At 51.0% G+C, this 17,481-nt stretch overlaps 1 protein-coding gene across 2 annotated transcripts in view; it reads left to right on the top strand.

The window, feature by feature from the left end:
* Window positions 1-17,481, top strand: part of LOC122384260 (sodium-coupled monocarboxylate transporter 1-like) — a 40,465-nt gene that overhangs the window by 14,894 nt on the left and 8,090 nt on the right. For both annotated transcript variants that reach the window (XM_043371457.1, XM_043371456.1), the window contains exon 8: window positions 753-893. In XM_043371457.1, coding sequence (XP_043227392.1) covers window positions 753-893 — 141 coding nt within the window. The remainder of the gene's footprint in view (window positions 1-752; window positions 894-17,481) is intronic.

Genomic DNA, 17,481 nt, shown 5'->3' with positions numbered 1-17,481 from the left:
AATACTCGGGAGTTTGTCTGGCGGGACAGGTATACTGTACCGCAATACTCGGGAGTTTGTCGGACGGGACAGGTGTACTGTACCGCAATACTCGGGAGTTTGTCGGGCGGGACAGGTATACTGTACCGCAATGCTCGGGAGTTTGTCGGGCGGGACAGGTATACTGTACCGCAATACTCGGGAGTTTGTCGGGCGGGACAGGTGTACTGTACCGCAATACTCGGGAGTTTGTCGGGCGGGACAGGTATACTGTACCGCAATACTCGGGAGTTTGTCGGGCGGGACAGGTATACTGTACTGCAATACTCGGGAGTTTGTCGGGCGGGACAGGTATACTGCACCGTAATACTCGGGGGTTTGTCGGATGAGAGTTTGCTAGAGGACAGGTATACTGTACCGCAATACTCGTTTGGCAAATAGCGACCATCACACAATAAGCGCTGATGCAGGCGTTTTTAGACAGCGTATGACAACTAAAATGTGTGTTCTAGCCAGTATGTTACATTGGGTTTTTGCGAACAAACGCAACGCATTTACCTGTTACCCGCGCTTTATCAACGTCCCATAATCATACTGCCCGCAACCGCGACGCCGTTGCTAGAGTGCTGTCAAACAATATAATGCACTGCTGCTCTGCGAGCCAGTTTCGACCTCTTCCGTACCTAATAATTTGCCAGCCTGTCTCAGCTCACTACGCTTCGTTCTGTGCGTCAGTCTCGACCCTGTATAACGCCCCTCTGCCCTGTCTGCAGCTTCGACCCGAGCCCGGGCGTGCGGCACACAGTGTGGACGCTGGTGATCGGCGGCTACTTCACCTGGATCACCATCTACGGCGTCAACCAGGCCCAGGTGCAGCGGTACCTCTGCGTGTCCACCAAACGCAAGGCGGCCGCGTGAGTACCCGGGCACTCGGAACTCCAACCGGAGTGTCACATGTTTTTTTTTATAAACGGGGAGTGCCACACCGTCTCGTGCGAGGGTCATGGAAACAGACGCACACGACCGCACCCACGTATACAGAGGCGCACATGCACTCACCTACACCACTGCGGGGTAGATACAAGGTCATGGACGTGTTCCCTGTCACCACCGTCACTCTGACAGCGCGCCGCACTGTGGAAGAACAGACGCACGGTGGGACAGGAGCAGACACCGCTGAGGAATTCATTTGTGTACAGTCCACAGCAGAAGTAATGCGTGGTTTCAGTCATGGGTACCTACGTTCTGCTTCTGAAGCCTAGGAACGATCAGCCAGACTGCAACGAGACTTTAAATGTAGCTTACATGTATCTTCACCCTTGCAGCTACATCTTTATCTATTGACGTCTTCTTTTCAATCAGTCCGCATTTAAAAATCGTCGGTCAAAGCCATCCGTTGAGATTGGTAAAACCACACATTACTTTAGCGGTGGGCTGTACATACTCGGAATTCCTGCTGCCGCGCACAGCGTGTGTCTGGTAGTGAGCGCGTGTGTCTGGTAGTCCCAAGTGACATTTGAGACTGTTATAAGGCTGGCAAAGTTAGCTGGCCACAAGAACGGAGCTGAACTTAAGGAGGTGGGCGCTGAATGACCGAGGCCATTCATAGGCGTTTGCGGTCCCCCGGGGTCAAACGGCCCGGTCTGGCGTGTGTCTCAGACAGACAGACCCGACACGTTTCTGGCGTCTCCGGGATATACACAGACGATGCCCTGGGAAGGTCACCATTTTAACGTCAGAGCTGTCGATCTGATGAACCGAGCGGAACCTTTGGACTCGGCCTGGCCCCCGGCTGGTGTGGTTTCTCCAATAACGCACAGAAGTGTATATAATTACGGTCACCGTGTGTTTCATTCTGAGAACTGGTATCGGACTTTCTCCGGCTAACCGGCTCGCAGCGTGGTCGTGGTTTAATTCCAGGCTTTGGCTAATGGTGGCCACTGTCATGAGATCTGAACTGATATAGCATACTGTGCGACCAGAACGAGGCGAAAGCTGGTATGAGCCGGTTCAGCATTGCTGTCTGCTATGAACGAGTTATCCTCCGGTCAGTGCAAAAGACCGCAGGTTTACAGAGTGCGGATAGTTTAATGAACGGGACAATTGGCATCCATCTATTCATGATAAGCTGTAACTTTGACTCGAGGCTTCTCTCTCGCTATCTACATATTTATGTATTTTTCAAATTGTAACCATGCGACATTCGGAATTTCAATTTTAACTTGCACGACATTATAATTGCATCATCTCTGGCTCGGTCAAAAGGCAAAGATTCATAATTGCGCAATCACCTTTGCCGCGTGTTCTGACCCTAGAATCCCACCGCAGTCTCACAAATTCAGCAAAGCTGTTTTAAATACCTGGATGGATTAGCAAAGCAAGAGACCGCACTAAATATAGCATGCTCCACGAGCTTGTGAAACATCTACCACCGATCGGGAAATTTCGGCAGTCGGGACTCGGGGATATGCAGATTCGCTCCATTTTCTGTGAATTTAAGTGGAGGCAGCTGTTCTCACCAGCCGTAAATCACCCATGATAAAAGAAAACTATAGCATGTGTCGAGGTAACTCGAACTTGGATGACTATCTGGATGTCTACAAACATCTAGGGGAAGTTGGGGGAACGCCGAAGACTTTTTTTCTGACGCCCGTAGCACGCAAGGTAGACAACATAAGCTATTCTTGTTGGCGTCATTCGAGAGGCCAGTCTTTTGCCTTTCAAACATACCAGGCGCATTTGATGAATTCGCATACCGTTAAGCGCACAAACTAAAAATATCAAAGAAGTGACTTTTTCGGCGTTGCCCCGGACTGCGGGGAAAGCCGAAAATGGAAGAAATGATCTACGGGGAATGCCGACATTGATGTTTTGCCATTTTATCTCAAACTTTATCCAGAATTCATCAAAGCTGACACGCGTTTTAAGAGCTTGAGGACGCGGTGCACACTGGAAGTTATAATTGCGTGATATAATAAGAAAATGCCAGGTAAATCATTCCTTTTACGTAACAGGCCGTTGTGTCGGTTGAAAGTGTAATTTGTGTGACTAAAAATACGCGTTGCTATTCTACAGCAGTAAAGTCCACGTAGCGTGCTTTTAACACGTGCGTAATCGCACGTTTTCGGCATTACCCCAGCCAGCCATACTTTCATTTGCAGGCCCATAACTTTTTAACGTGCTGTATACATTTCAAATAGGCAGCACACTTATACAAAGACATGCTAAAGATTACTTGACCGAATTGGCCAGACAAACGGTAGCATAATGAGTAAGAAATGCAGCTTCAAAGGCGCATGTAGTACAAGGGAAACGTACCTTGAAAACGCTCTTGGCGCCCTCACAGTCGAAGTATTCCGAATGACGACTCGTAACAAACATGCGATAATTGTAGTCACTTAAGCTTCAGAGCATCACTGACAGGTGGCATCCATGTCTTACGGTTTTCGAAATATCTCGAATTTCGGCTTTGCCCCAACTCCGGCATTGCCCCAACTTCCCCAGTTTGGTTATATGAACGTGAAGCTGGGCTGAGTGACAAATACTTTCTTTTTTTAAGGTATTTTCCTCTTTCCACACCCAAGCTTGCTAATTATGTCCATTTTCTTAGAATTGATGGGTTCCCTACTGGATGTAGTGCGTATTTACCCACTTACGATGCAGTCGCCTCGTGACTCAATAATTGCCCACCCTGTGCGGAAGACCCACGTCAATGGCTTGTTTACACAGTCCCAATTTGTTTATAGCTGCTGTAACCAGTACGAAGTCATTCACTGGAGTCCATAGCTGTTAAAGGGAGATAATGAGCTTTCTTTTTTCTTTAATAAAAATTACTCGACATCTATACTACTATTTGAACAGGATCCATCTGTCTGTAAGTCTGTCTGTCCGCCACGTCGTGTAGTGGGTTCAATTTAGCCGGCCTACAGGGCAGACGGTATATCGTAGGGGGTTGAAATTTGCACACCTTATAGGTGACAGAGCGGGTCAGTGCCTTTTCTAGGTTTCGGCTCGCTGGGGTGCACGGTTCGCGCGTGGGGCGCGCCGGAAGAACGCCAATGAAATTTTGATCGGTTCGTAGATCTTCATTGAGGGTCGACAAACTTTGTGGACTAAATGCATGCCGATCGGTGGCGGGTGCCTCGCATTGAAGGATGGTGAAATTATTGATTTTGATAAATGGTGGCGAAAAAATGTGTTGATTGTTGCTAAATGGGTACAGTTTGTGATAAGATTGTACAAATGAACCGCGTTTGCCGCAATGCCTCACATTGGTCACAGGGCGCCATTTTTGCCGCAGCTCGCACAGTTTTGTCAAATATGGCCCGATAAGGGTACAATTTGGTGCAAGGGTGCATGCTCAAACAACAGGTACAGATGCGCCGCATTTGCCGCAATGCGCCACATTTGCCACAAAGCGCCATTTCCGACAAAATCGAGTAAGGGCAATGGAATGGCACGAATTATTCTGTGACCTGACATGACCCAGCGGTGTTGGTAGGGGTAGGGGTAGGGGTAGGGGTAGTGGTAGGGGTAGTGTAGTGGTAGGGGTAGGGGTAGGGGTAGGGGTAGGGGTAGTAGTAGGGGTAGGGGTAGTGGTAGGGGTAGTAGTAGGGGTAGTGGTAGGGGTAGTGGTAGGGGTAGTGGTAGGGGTAGGAGTATGGGTAGTAGTAGTGGTAGGGGTAGGGGTAGATGCAGTGGTAGGGGTAGGGGTAGGGGTAGGGGTAGGGGTAGTGGTAGGGGTAGTGGTAGGGGTAGTGGTAGGGGTAGTGGTAGGGGTAGTGGTAGGGGTAGGGGTAGTGGTAGGGGTAGTGGTGGAGGCAAAAGCAGAACAGTGGCCCGGGCTGATCCAAGCGGACGAGAGGTGACCATGTGACCTGGCTTGACCCAAAGCGACCGGGGCTGACCCCTTTGACCCGTCTTGACCCCGTATCACCCAAATTTCATTCAACAACGCCCTCAGAACAGTTCTTTTTTAAAGTCTCTTCACATTTCCGTCCATATCTATGCTTCTAGACGACACATCGACATGAATCAAACACCATTCGAAAGCAAATTGGCTGGTGCCGCAAATTGGCTGGTGCCGCAATTGGCTGGTGCCGTCTGACACACATGCGAGTCAGACGCCGAGTGAGCCACCTGACTGGAGTGTCCGAGCGCACCATCACTCGCATCGTTGCCGAATGTAAACAAGGACAGATGAAGACTCCGAAGAAACGCGCAACATGGCACGGAGTCGTCAGCAGCGTCGATGATTTTGACATCGCGGGTCGTTAACTTCGTTACTCGTAGTTACTCGACCCTACGAGTAACTATCCCTTCTCGGACTGTCTGTGTAGCCGCCGCGCGGTAGGTGGCGGTGACGGGTGCGGTGAGTAGACGGTCGACGTCGGATGGTGGACGCTGGATGGTGGATGGTGGATGGTGGGCGGTGGACGATGGATGGTGGACGGTGGATGATGGATCACTGAAAACTTTTTTACCACCTCCTGGAGGATTCATTTTCACCAAACCCGCAAGATAAGAGTATATTGAAAGGGTACCTCGCTGCTACCATTATGTGCATGGTAACGGTACGTGGTTCAATTGAAGTTATTCGCCAGCAAAGAGTGTTATTACCATGTAAATATCAATATTACTCTCGCAATCCTAGACATGACGAAAACTCTTTCCTCCTGGGTATCGTGCCTCGTGTGCAGGTGGTCGTTTCATGCGTGGATCTTTGGAGGTGCTGGCCCGTCATCGGTAAGTACATTTAACCATGCATTACATCATTTATTGAATTAATCATTACTTCATTTCAATTCTTTAATTTATTTACCTTATTTCATTCGTTCAAGAAGGTCAACATCAAAAAAGTTTGTTCAATTTCATTCGATCATTCAGGAAGGTCAACATAGGTCAAGTCAATTTATATAATGGTTGCATCCATTGACGCCACCAGAACAGTTCTTTGCAGAGACCGGTTACCTCTGTCGCTGGTCCCTAGAAATGAAGCACGCCATGAACATAACAGCAACAGAGTACTACGCGTTCCATCTGCGCTATCGTCCAGGCCATTTCAATTTGATCGTCAGAGGCCAGTCACTCTTTCAGCAGCTACTGGTGGACGCCTTCGCGAAAATCGAATCGGACCGCCTCTGCTACCTGCGCCAACACCAGCCGGCACTGAGGACAGAGACGCTGCGCGGCCTGACGGACGCCATTCACGCCGGTGACGAGCACGGCGCTGATGTCGGACGCATCGTGCTGCCGGCATCCTTTACCGGCAGCGCCCGCTACATGGTCGCCAAGCTGAACGATGCCATGGCGTACGTTCGCGAGTTTGGAGGTGGCGACCTATTCATCACGGTCACGTGCAATCCAATGTGGGCGGAAATTAAGGACACCCTGCGACGCCTGTACCCGGGACAGCAGCCTTCAGACCATCCAGAAGTGGTGTCACAAGTTTTTCGCCAGAAGCTGCGCGGCCTCCTGCACCTGCTCCGAGATGGCGCGGTCTTCGGTCAGGTCCGTGCCTTCATCAGCTGCATCGAGTGGCAGAAGCGCGGCCTCCCTCATGCCCATATTGTCCTGTGGTTGGAGCCAGACGACAAGCCTCGGCCTGACACCGTCGACCTGTTCGTCTCGGCCGAGATCCCGGACCCGACAACAGAGCCAGAGCTACATGCTGTCGTCACCAGCAAGATGGTGCACGGCCCGTGCGGTGCCCACCGGCCAGCGGCCCCGTGCATGGCTGATGGCGCCTGCACAAAGCGATACCCGAAGCAGTTCGCCGCTGTCACCGAGGTGAACGACACGGGGTACCCGCAGTACCGCCGCCGCAGCCCGCTGGACGGCGGGCGCACCGTGCAGCTGGCCGGCCGACCCGGTGGTCCTATCACTGTGGACAACCGCTGGATTGTGCCATACAATCCCCTACTCAGCCGCGCACTGCAATGCCATGTCAATGTGGAGCTCATCACCCATGCCTTCACCTGCATTCGTTACGTCCTGAAGTACGTGACGAAGGGAAGCGACCAGGTCATGTTCGCGGTGGCACCAGGTGAGCCGGCGGTGGTCGACGAGATAGCGACCTTTCAGCAGGGCCGCTATCTGAGCGCCATGGAGGCCGCCTGGCGCCTGCTCCAGTACCCAATCCACGAGCACCTGCCCACAGTAGAAGCGCTGCCGGTCCACCTTGGCGGTCAAGACCGATTGGTAAGGTTCCACGCCGACGACCAGCTACGGCAAGTGATTGACAGGCAGGAGCAGTCCAAGCTCACCAGCTTCTTTAACATCTGCGCAGAGGACGAGTTCGCCGCTACTCTGCTCTATCATGAAGTCCCCAGGTACTATACATGGCAGACGGCGACAAAAAGCTGGAGGCGGCGGCGGCGGGGAGCACCACATCCAAACGTGCCGGGGATATTCTCCGCACGGGCTCTCGGCCGTGTTTACGCGGTGAGCCCACGCGCCGGGGAACGCTTCTTCCTGCGCCTTCTCCTGCACAACGTGCGGGGGCCGCGCTCATTTGAGGCGCTCCGCACTGTCAACGGTCAAGTGCGTGACACCTTTCAGGAGGCCTGCTCGGTGCTCGGTCTGCTGGAGGACGGCCAGCACTGGCATCGGGCCATGGCGGAGGCAGCCGAAATCACCTTCCCCCGGCAGCTGAGGTGCCTCTTCGCACTCATCACCATCGAGGGCCGCGCCAGCTGCGATATTCAGCTGCTGTGGCGTAACTTCCGCACAGCCATGTCGCAGGACGTGCGGCGGCGCCTTCAGCGGCTCGGCCGGCTGGAACATGACGCCGATCTCGACGACGATGACCCCATGGACGGCGGTGGTGACGACGCGCAACACCCCGTCTTCTCCGAGACACTGCGGCTGATCGGCCGCCAGCTCCGGCGCATCAGTGGCCTGGCCCTGTCCGATGTCGGTCTGCCACAGCCGCCGGACGCGCCTGCCCAGGCCCCCGAAGAAGAGGACAACCAGCCGATCGACCATCACCAGCGACTGGTGGACGAGCGTGTGCCTCTGCTCACACAAGATCAGCGGGACGTCTACAACGAAGTCACGCGCCGTCTGGCCACCGGCGAGGGCGGGCTGCTGTTCCTACAGGCACCTGGTGGTGAGTACAGTCGCACTTCATATTCGAGTTAATGACTAATGCATCAAGACTAATATGCAAAGAAAACAGTCTTATTTTTCTTAAAAAAAAACATGGTCATAGGCTATGTAGTTATTATGTTTCAATATATGTGAGAAATTACTTAAAAAAGTTAGATATGCCGACCAATCATTAATATGATCAGCTGAAGGTATTTATAAAAAAAACGTTCTGCCACCTCTGATGATATAGCAAACTTTGGTCATGTACCATATGTCATATGTATCGTCCCAAACCTACGTTTAACACTTTCCATAGCATTTATTTGCGCATATTTTATCAATTTAATGAGTTACGACAACTTTTCGTAGTTAATTTATAAAACGCATAACATACATGTTTTCTTCCGACAGGATGCGGTAAAACGTTCCTAGAGAATGTTTTGCTGGCATCGGTGCGTGCCGCCGCCGGAGAGGCCATAGCCGTGGCTACGTCTGGCATAGCAGCCAGTCTGCTGGATGGAGGGACGACCGCCCACTCGAGATTTAAGATCCCCATCTCGCTAACGGACACCTCCACGTGTGACCTAAGTAGGAGAGGAGAAGCGGCCGATACCATCCGCCGATGCCTCCTGCTGGTGTGGGACGAGGCAGGCATGGCTCACAGGCGTGCCATAGAGGCCGTGGACCGGACGCTGAGGGACTTAAGGGGCACCGACCGGCCGTTCGGCGGTCTGCTGACTCTGTTTGCCGGTGATTGGCAACAGATCCTGCCGGTCGTGAAGGGTGGTGCACGGCATCAGGTTGTCGGTGCCTGCCTCAAAGCATCCCCGCTGTGGCAGTATGTGACATGTCTGACGCTGCGTACAAACATGCGCGTGCAGCTACAGGGTGACCTCGAGGCCGGCGAGTATGCCACCTTCCTGTCGCAGCTCGGTTCCGGCCGGCTTCCTCTATGCCCAGGCACACTCGACAGCGTGACGGTTCCGCCAACGGTGCTCAGCCCGGCGCGATCACTCGCCGAGCTGGCCGAGCGCATCTACCCCGATCTGGCCCAAAATTGTCAAAATCTTGAGTGGCTCGAAGAGCGCACTATTCTGACAGTCCTCAATTCGGATGCTAAAATCATCAACGACCACGTCATGGAGAGCATGCCAGGGCAAGAGAAGGTGTACGACAGCGTCGACACCATGACCGACACAAACGCCGTGCCATTAACAGCGGAGGTACTGAATAAGATAGAAATTTCCGGCCTACCACCTCACAAAATTCGCCTGAAAGCCGGCGCACCGGTTCTTCTCATGCGCAACTTGGACGCACCGCGCGCTGTTAACGGTACACTGTGCGTGGTCAAAACCCTGGCTGACAACGTCCTCGAGCTGAGCGTGCTGACCGGCCCTGCTCGGGGTGAGAGTGTGTTCGTTCCGCGCATCCCACTCGAATCTTCGTCTGACTCTGGCCTGGGGTTTTCATTCCGGAGGCTACAGTTCCCTTTGAGTGTAGCCTTCGGAATGACTATCAACCGGAGCCAGGGTCAGACAAAGAAGCGAGTTGGCGTGTACCTGCCCTCGCCAGTCTTTACTCACGGCCAGTTGTATGTGGCGATGTCGAGAGTGGGCGCCGCTGCCGGCGTGGAGGTGTTTGTAGCGGGCACCTCCACCCGCAATGTCGTGTACCAAGAGGTCTTGGAGTAGTGAGTGGTATCCCTGACACGGCAGTAGTTCAGAGAGCAGGGCGCACGTCTCATATACGTCACACCCATCTATTATGGGTCTGGTATGTTGATTGTTTGCTGCAGTGTGTGTCATTAAAATAAGGTATTGGGTGCTAGATGCCGCCAGAGTATACTGTGCCTTCTTTTGTGCAGTTAGGCGGTCATGGAGGAGGTCTTATATGAGTCACACTCCTGTGTTACGGGCCTGTTGTGTGTTTGCCCATGTGAGTGGTGTGTGTGTCTGCTGCGTCGGAACGAACGCTGCACTGAACGAGATCATTGTGATACATTGTCTGTTTTTTTTCTGCAAGCGAGTGTGTGCATGCGTGTGTGCGTGTGCATTGTGTGTGTATTCATTAATCTGAATTTGTCTTCAGGCAGTGTTGATTGTGGGCGAAATTTGAAACAAAATTTACCAAATATATTTACTTTTGTCTATCTATATTTGTTTATCATGATATCATGGTGAAATGGGGTGTCTTGGTCTGACTCAGTGTAGCCCTGTGAGCAGGCTTGACTGGAGTTATCCCATGTGACCAGTCTGACCCGATGTCACCAAAATTTTACCCAACAAAGCTCTTTAGCCAAAATTTTCCTACGAGCGTTTCCGATTATAGGTATCTCCGCTTCCAGCTGACCCATCAATATGAATCAAATATCTTTCGAAAACAAATTTATCTCCGACGCGAAGCAAGCGCATCCCTTACAAGATATTATCCCTTGCATAAGACTTATTCCTGCTTGCCACTATATTGCAGTCTTATCTACACCAACATCCTATATAGGTCAGGTTATGTCCAATCGGGTCTTGGGTTGGGTTAGTTTGGTTAGTTTAGGTTCGGTTAGTTTGGGCTAGGTAAGGGTCGTTATGTTGCGACCCAATGTGACACGCGATATGGTCGTGACACGTCACCTGGCCCAGCAACCATTGACCTGGCTTGACCCATCGTGACCTAATTGACCTGCTCTAACGTAATGTAAGTGACCTGGTCTGACCTATCGTGACCTGAGCTCACCCCTGTGACCTGACCTGACCTATCGCGACCTGAGGGGATCCCAGTGACCTGTCATGACCAAAGGTGACCTGAGGTGACTAAAACTGACCTAGCATGACCCACTGTGACCCATGTGACCTGAAATGCCCCATTTATTTGAATTTTATCCATTTGGACTCCATCATTCACCTTTTCGCGTACATCAAGGCTTCTAGAAATCACTATTACACAAAACCTTTACTACTCGAACTGGACAATTATGCGCAAACCATATCCTCGCGACGCGAAGCAAGCGGCTTGCCGCTTGTCTATATTACTATTTGAGGAAGGCGTAGTTTCTGTCTATTACGAAGGTCGCGACATGGTGCTACGTAGCGCGGGTTACAGGTCACACCGTTGCACCTACCGCGCTGAAATTTGCGCAAGTTATAGAACAAGGATGAACAACGTGCCTTTGAGCGGTCTCGGCTCGATCGGATCGATAGCGAGCGCGTGGCGCGTGCCCAAAAAGTGCAAATTCGCGTCATAGACTTTACATGTATAAATCGGCTGGCAAAAACGGGCGAAAATGGCTAAATTTGCCCGACACGGGTCCGTTCCCCGTGCAATATCTCGGTAGCCGTGCGCCCGATCGGCACGGGGAAAACAGCATCGTGTAGAGAATCGAACGGGCAATCGAATAGTGTGCGGTGCAGGGGTGGCACGCGCCACGTGCAAGTGTGAGGGCAATTTCATTTCAAAAAGTGCCATTTTAGACGTATTTTGGATTTTATTTTATTTTCCCGTGACCATCAGACTGAGAGAGTTGAAACAACGTCAATTGCCAAGAGAAATGTACCGCCTCTCATGGAAAAATTGTGGACAGCTAATTGATCAAAAACAATGTGGAAAAATCGCTGAATTAAAATGGTATTTGTCCACAATGTGCCACTAAAAAGATACACGGGATTTGCTGCTTAACCTGATACAGTTCCGGTCTCTAGTGACTTGCTTTGCTGCGTGGTAGAAAAAATTGCGGCACCAGCCAATTTGCTTTCGAATGGTGTTTGATTCATGTCGATGTGTCGTCTAGAAGCATAGATATGGACGGAAATGTGAAGAGACTTTAAAAAAGAACTGTTCTGAGGGCGTTGTTGGATGAAATTTGGGTGATACGGGGTCAAGACGGGTCAAAGGGGTCAGCCCCGGTCGCTTTGGGTCAAGCCAGGTCACATGGTCACCTCTCGTCCGCTGGGATCAGCCCGGGCCACTGTTCTGCTTTTGCCTCCACCACTACCCCTACCACTACCCCTACCCCTACCACTACCCCTACCACTACCACTACCCCTACCCCTACCACTACCCCTACCACTACCCCTACCCCTACCACTACATCTACCCCTACCCCTACCACTACTACTACCCATACTCCTACCCCTACCACTACCCCTACCACTACCCCTACCACTACCCCTACTACTACCCCTACCACTACCCCTACCCCTACTACTACTCCTACCACTACCCGTACCCCTACCCCTACCACTACACTACCCCTACCACTACCCCTACCCCTACCCCTACCCCTACCCCTACCAACACCGCTGGGTCATGTCAGGTCACAGAATAATTCGTGTCATTCCATTACCCTTACTCGATTTTGTCGGAAATGGCGCTTTGTGGCAAATGTGGCGCATTGCGGCAAATGCGGCGCATTTGCTGCAATTTGCTGGACTGTTTTTCAACACATCTATCTAACGGATCAAATCAACTACGGATCAATTAACGGATCAACACATTTTTCGCCACTTTTTAGTTACTCCCTAGTCAAAACCGTTATCCGCCCCCCGCACGCGCAGCTTGCACCCCTCGGATATTATCTCGCCGGAATGTTATGACTCAATGTATTCTTCTTATGACCTGCAAGTTTTGAACCAGTTAGAGCGGCCGTTTACCCTGCAGGCGTGGCAACGCACGAAGGGGTGCAATCGGCTTGCACGTACATAGCTCATGCACCACAGAGTTTAGCTCAACCAAATGTGCACTATTTTGGAGGCCTTGCCTGAGACTGACATTGAACCGATTTTGAGGTTGATAGCTCAAAATTTCTTTGAGCCAGAGGACCTCACGTCAAAACGGTTTTCCGCCCCCAGCACGTGCAGCCTGCACCCCTCGCAGTCGGTGACCCCCCTGGAAACTGGTTCAAGGTGTTACCGATGTGTCCCGCCAGTGTGGCTTTGTCCGTGACCTCGGGTTGACCTGTAGCCTTGACAAAAAAATTCGTGTCACCGAAACTTTGAAGCGGAATAGCATGTGCCACGAAGCACTGAGCGAACCGAGGCCAGTACCAAAAGTTTACCTCGCCGGAGACGAGTCGAACGGTCCCACTTTCGTCCCGATCGGTCCACCCATTTTGACTCCAGGTCCAAAAAAGCTTGGACAAACTCACATACTCACTCACATACTCACTCACATACTGACAAACAGGCTTGGCCGAACTTTTCTTCAGCGACCCACCAATGGGAATTTCCGGATGCAAAAGCATGCTATCGCATGCTTCAACACAGACATCTACTATACTATTTGTGAAATGAAACTCTGTGTTTCTGTCTGTGTGTTTGCACCGTGCAGAGGGGTGCTTTGACGCCGTGCACAGGTCAAACGGTGCGGTCGAGGGGGCTGAAATTTTCGCACGGTGTTGATGACGTCACGGGCACGTGCAGTGTCGAGGTTCGAGTCCCGGGGGGTGGATGGTTCGCACGTGGCACGCCCTGGAAAAGTGCGTATTTCTTCACAAATTCGCTCGGTCTTCAAGGCATCGGCAGCCGGGTTCGATAAACTTTGCAACTAAAATGCATGGCAAGCGGCGGCGGGTGCCTCTCATTTGCGGATCGACAGCTTATTTATTTTGATAAACAGAGGCGAATGAAGGTGTTGATTTTCGGTAAATAAAGACAGTTTTCAATGCGCTTAAAGGGACCCTCCCACCTTCAAAAAAGTTAATGAATTGGCATGAAAGTGATGTCGTTCGGTTCAGAAAGAGCAAAAACGAATATCTACCAAATTTCATCGAAAAATATTCACCGGTTTTCAAGATATTAGACTTTTACTTTTGTTTACTTTTTGGGATCTCCGCTGTTCCTAGCGACTTTATTTGAAAGTGCGGCATTTTTTGCGCGCAAAGCAGCATATACCACCGCGTGCTACAAAACGTTTTAGTCAAACATTTAACGGACGTTCGAAAGCCTGATGACGTCATCAGACTCCCGTAATGGTTAAGAGATAGGGACCACGCTGGTCCCACCCTGCAAGTAAAGGGAAGAAATTTCTTGAACACCATAAAGCTGCGGGGGTTGCGACCAGGATAAATGGTGGTTTCTGAGCCTGGCCGCAAACTTGGCTATCTCAACTCAAAACTAATGTTAAGGTGGGAGGGTCCCTTTAACCGAATGCACCGCGTTTGCCGCAGTGCGCCACATTTGTCCACATGCGCTATTTTTGCCGCTAATTGCACAGCTATGTCAAATATAGTCCGATAAAGGTGCAATTCGGTGGAAGGAAGCATGGCAAAACGACAAGTACAAATGCGCCACTTTTGTCGCAATGCGCCACATTTGTCACAAGGCGCCATTTCAACTAAATACGATTAAGAATAATGGAATGACACGAGTAGGAGAAGGGCTAGGAACTCTTTTTTTAGTTAACCAGTTAATCTGATAGTCTGTGACTTCACATGACCCAGTGGTAGTGGTAGGTGTAGTGGTAGTGGTAGTGGTAGTAGTAGTGGTAGGAGTAGCGGTAGGGGTAGTGGTAGGGGTAGTGTTAGGGGTAGTAGTAGGGGTAGTGGTAGGGGTAGTGGTAGGGGTAGTAGTAGGGGTAGTGGTAGGTGTAGTGGTAGGGGTAGTAGTAGGGGTAGGGGTAGTAGTAGGGGTAGGGGTAGGGGTAGTGGTAGGGGTAGGGATAGTGGTAGGGGTAGGGGTAGTGGTAGGGGTAAGGGTAGTGGTAGGGGTAGGGGTAGGGGTAGTGGTAGGGGTAGTGGTAGGGGTAGTGGTAGGGGTAGTGGTAGGAGTAGTGGTATGGGTAGAATTAGTAGAAGTGTGGTACAGGCCGATCCAATGTGACGTGGTGACCTATACGACCTGGCCTGACCGAAGGTGACCTGACCTGACCCAGTGTGACCAGGGATGACCGACTGACTTGACCCCGTATGACCCAAATTTTATCCAACTACGCCATCAGAATAATCCTTTATATATCTGCCTCCAGACGGCTCATCGGTATGAATCAAACACCATTCGAAAGCAAACTGGCTGCTGCGTATTTTATGGCTACGCCGCGAAGCAAGTGGCGCAGCCGCTTGTCTACTATACTATTTGTGAAATGAAACTCTGTCTGTCTGTCTGTCTGTTTGCACCGTGCAGAGGGGTGCTTTGACGCCGTGCACAGGTCAAACGGTGCGGTCGATGGGGCTGAAATTTTCGCAGCGTGTTGATGACGTCACGCGCACGTGCAGTGTCGAGGTTCGAGTCCCGGGGGGTGGATGGTTCGCACGTGGCACGCCCTGGAAAAAGGTGCATTTTCTCCTAATTTTGCTCGGATCTCAAGTTTGCTTCAAGGCATCGGCAGCCAGGTTCAATCGCCTTTGACAATAAAATGCATGACGATCGGCGGCGGGTGCCTCTCATTTGCAGATTGGCCAAGTTATTTATTTTGATAAACAGAGGCGAATGAAGGTGTTGATTTTCGGTAAATAAAGACAGTTTTCAATACGCCTACATAAACGCGCCGGGTTCGACGCAATGCGCCATATTTGTCACGAGGCGCCATTTTTGCCGCAAATCGCACAACTTTGTCAAATATGGTCCGATAAAGGTGCAATTCGGTGGAAGGATGCATGACAAAATGACAGGTACAAATGCGCCACGTTTGTCGCAACGCGCCACATTCGTCACAAGGCGCTATTTCCACCAAATATGATTAAGAATAATGGAATTAGACGAGTAGGAGCAGGGTTAGGAATTCTTTTTTTAGTTCATCAGTTTATATGATAGGCTGTGACCTCACATGACCCAGTGGTAGTGGTGGTAGTGTAGTGGTAGTAGTATTGGTAGGAGTAGCGGTAGTGGTAGTGGTGGGGGTAGTGGTAGGGGTAGTGGTAGGGGTAGTAGTAGGGGTAGTGGTAGGGGTAGTGGTTGGGGTAGTAGTAGGGGTAGTGGTAGGGGTAGTGGTAGGGGTAGTAGTAGGGGTAGTGGTAGTGGTAGGGTTAGGGGTAGTGGTAGGGATAGTGGTAGAGGTAGTGGTAGGAGAAGTGGTAGTGGTAGGGATAGGGGTAGTGGTAGGGGTAGTGGTAGGGGTAGTGGTAGGGGTAGTGGTAGGAGTAGTGGTATGGGTAGAAGTAGAATAAGTGTGGTACAGGCCGATCCAATGTGACGTGGTGACCTATACGACCTGGCCTGACCGAAGGTGACCTGGCCTGACCCAGTGTGACCAGGGATGGCCAACTTGACCTGACCTGACCCCATATGACCCAAATTTCATCCAACTAAGTTATTATGTTAAAAAATTTCCTCTGCACATTTCCGTCCATATCTCTGCTTCCAGACCACAGATCAATTTAAATCAAACACCATTCGAAAGCAAATTGGCTGCTGCCGCATTTTATGGCTACGCCGCGAAGCAAGTGGCGCAGCCGCTTGTCTACTATACTATTTGTGAAATGAAACTCTGTCTGTGTTTCTGTCTGTTTGCACCGTGCAGAGGTGTGCTTTGACGCCGTGCACAGGTCAAACGGTGCGGTCGATTGGGCTGAAATTTTCGCAGTATGTTGATGACGTCACGGGCACGTGCAGTGGCGTGTTTCGAGACTCAGGGGGTGGATGGCTTGCACGTGGCACGCGCTGGAAAAAGGTGCATTTTCTCCAAATTTTGCTCGGCTCTCAAGCTTGCTTCAAGGCATCGGCAGCCGGGTTCATTCGCCTTTGACAATAAAATGCATGACGATCGGCGGCGGGTGCCTCTCATTTGCAGATTGGCCAAGTTATTTATTTTGCTAAACAGAGGCGAATGAAGGTGTTGATTTTCGGAAAAGAAAGACAGTTTTCAATGCGCTTACACAAATGCACCGCGTTTGCCGTAGTGAGCCACATTTGTCCACATGCGCTATTTTTGCCGCAAATCGCACAACTTTGTCAAATATGGTCCGATAAAGGTGCAATGCGGAGGAAGGATGCATGGCAAAATAACAGGTACAAATGCGCCACGTTTGTCGCAACGCGCCACATTCGTCACAAGGCGCTATTTCCACCAAATATGATTAAGAATAATGGAATTACACGAGCAGGAGCACGGTAAGGAACTCTTTTTTAGTTCATCAGTTTAAATGATAATCTGTGACCTCACATGACCCAGTGGTAGTGGTAGGTGTAGGTGTAGTGGTAGTGGTAGTAGTATTGGTAGGGGTAGTGGTAGGGGTAGTGGTAGGGGTAGTGGTAGGGGTAGTGGTAGGGGTAGTGGTAGGGGTAGTGGTAGGGGTAGTGGTAGGGGTAGTGGTAGGGGTAGTAGTAGAGGTAGTAGTAGGGTAGTGGTAGGGGTAGTGGTAGGGGAAATAGTAGGGGTAGGGGTAGGGGTAGTTGTAGGGGTAGGGGTAGGAGTAGTGGTAGGGGTAGTGGTAGGGGTAGGGGTAGAGGTAGTGGTAGGGGTAGGGGTAGTGGTAGGGGTAGTAGTAGG

The sequence above is a fragment of the Amphibalanus amphitrite genome, unplaced genomic scaffold (assembly GCF_019059575.1).
Source record: "Amphibalanus amphitrite isolate SeventyFive unplaced genomic scaffold, NRLGWU_Aamphi_draft 000184F_arrow, whole genome shotgun sequence".
Classification (NCBI taxonomy): Eukaryota; Metazoa; Arthropoda; class Thecostraca; order Balanomorpha; family Balanidae; genus Amphibalanus; species Amphibalanus amphitrite.
The sequence above is the reverse complement of the archived record's forward strand: the minus strand, read 5'-3'. Positions and strand labels throughout refer to the sequence as shown.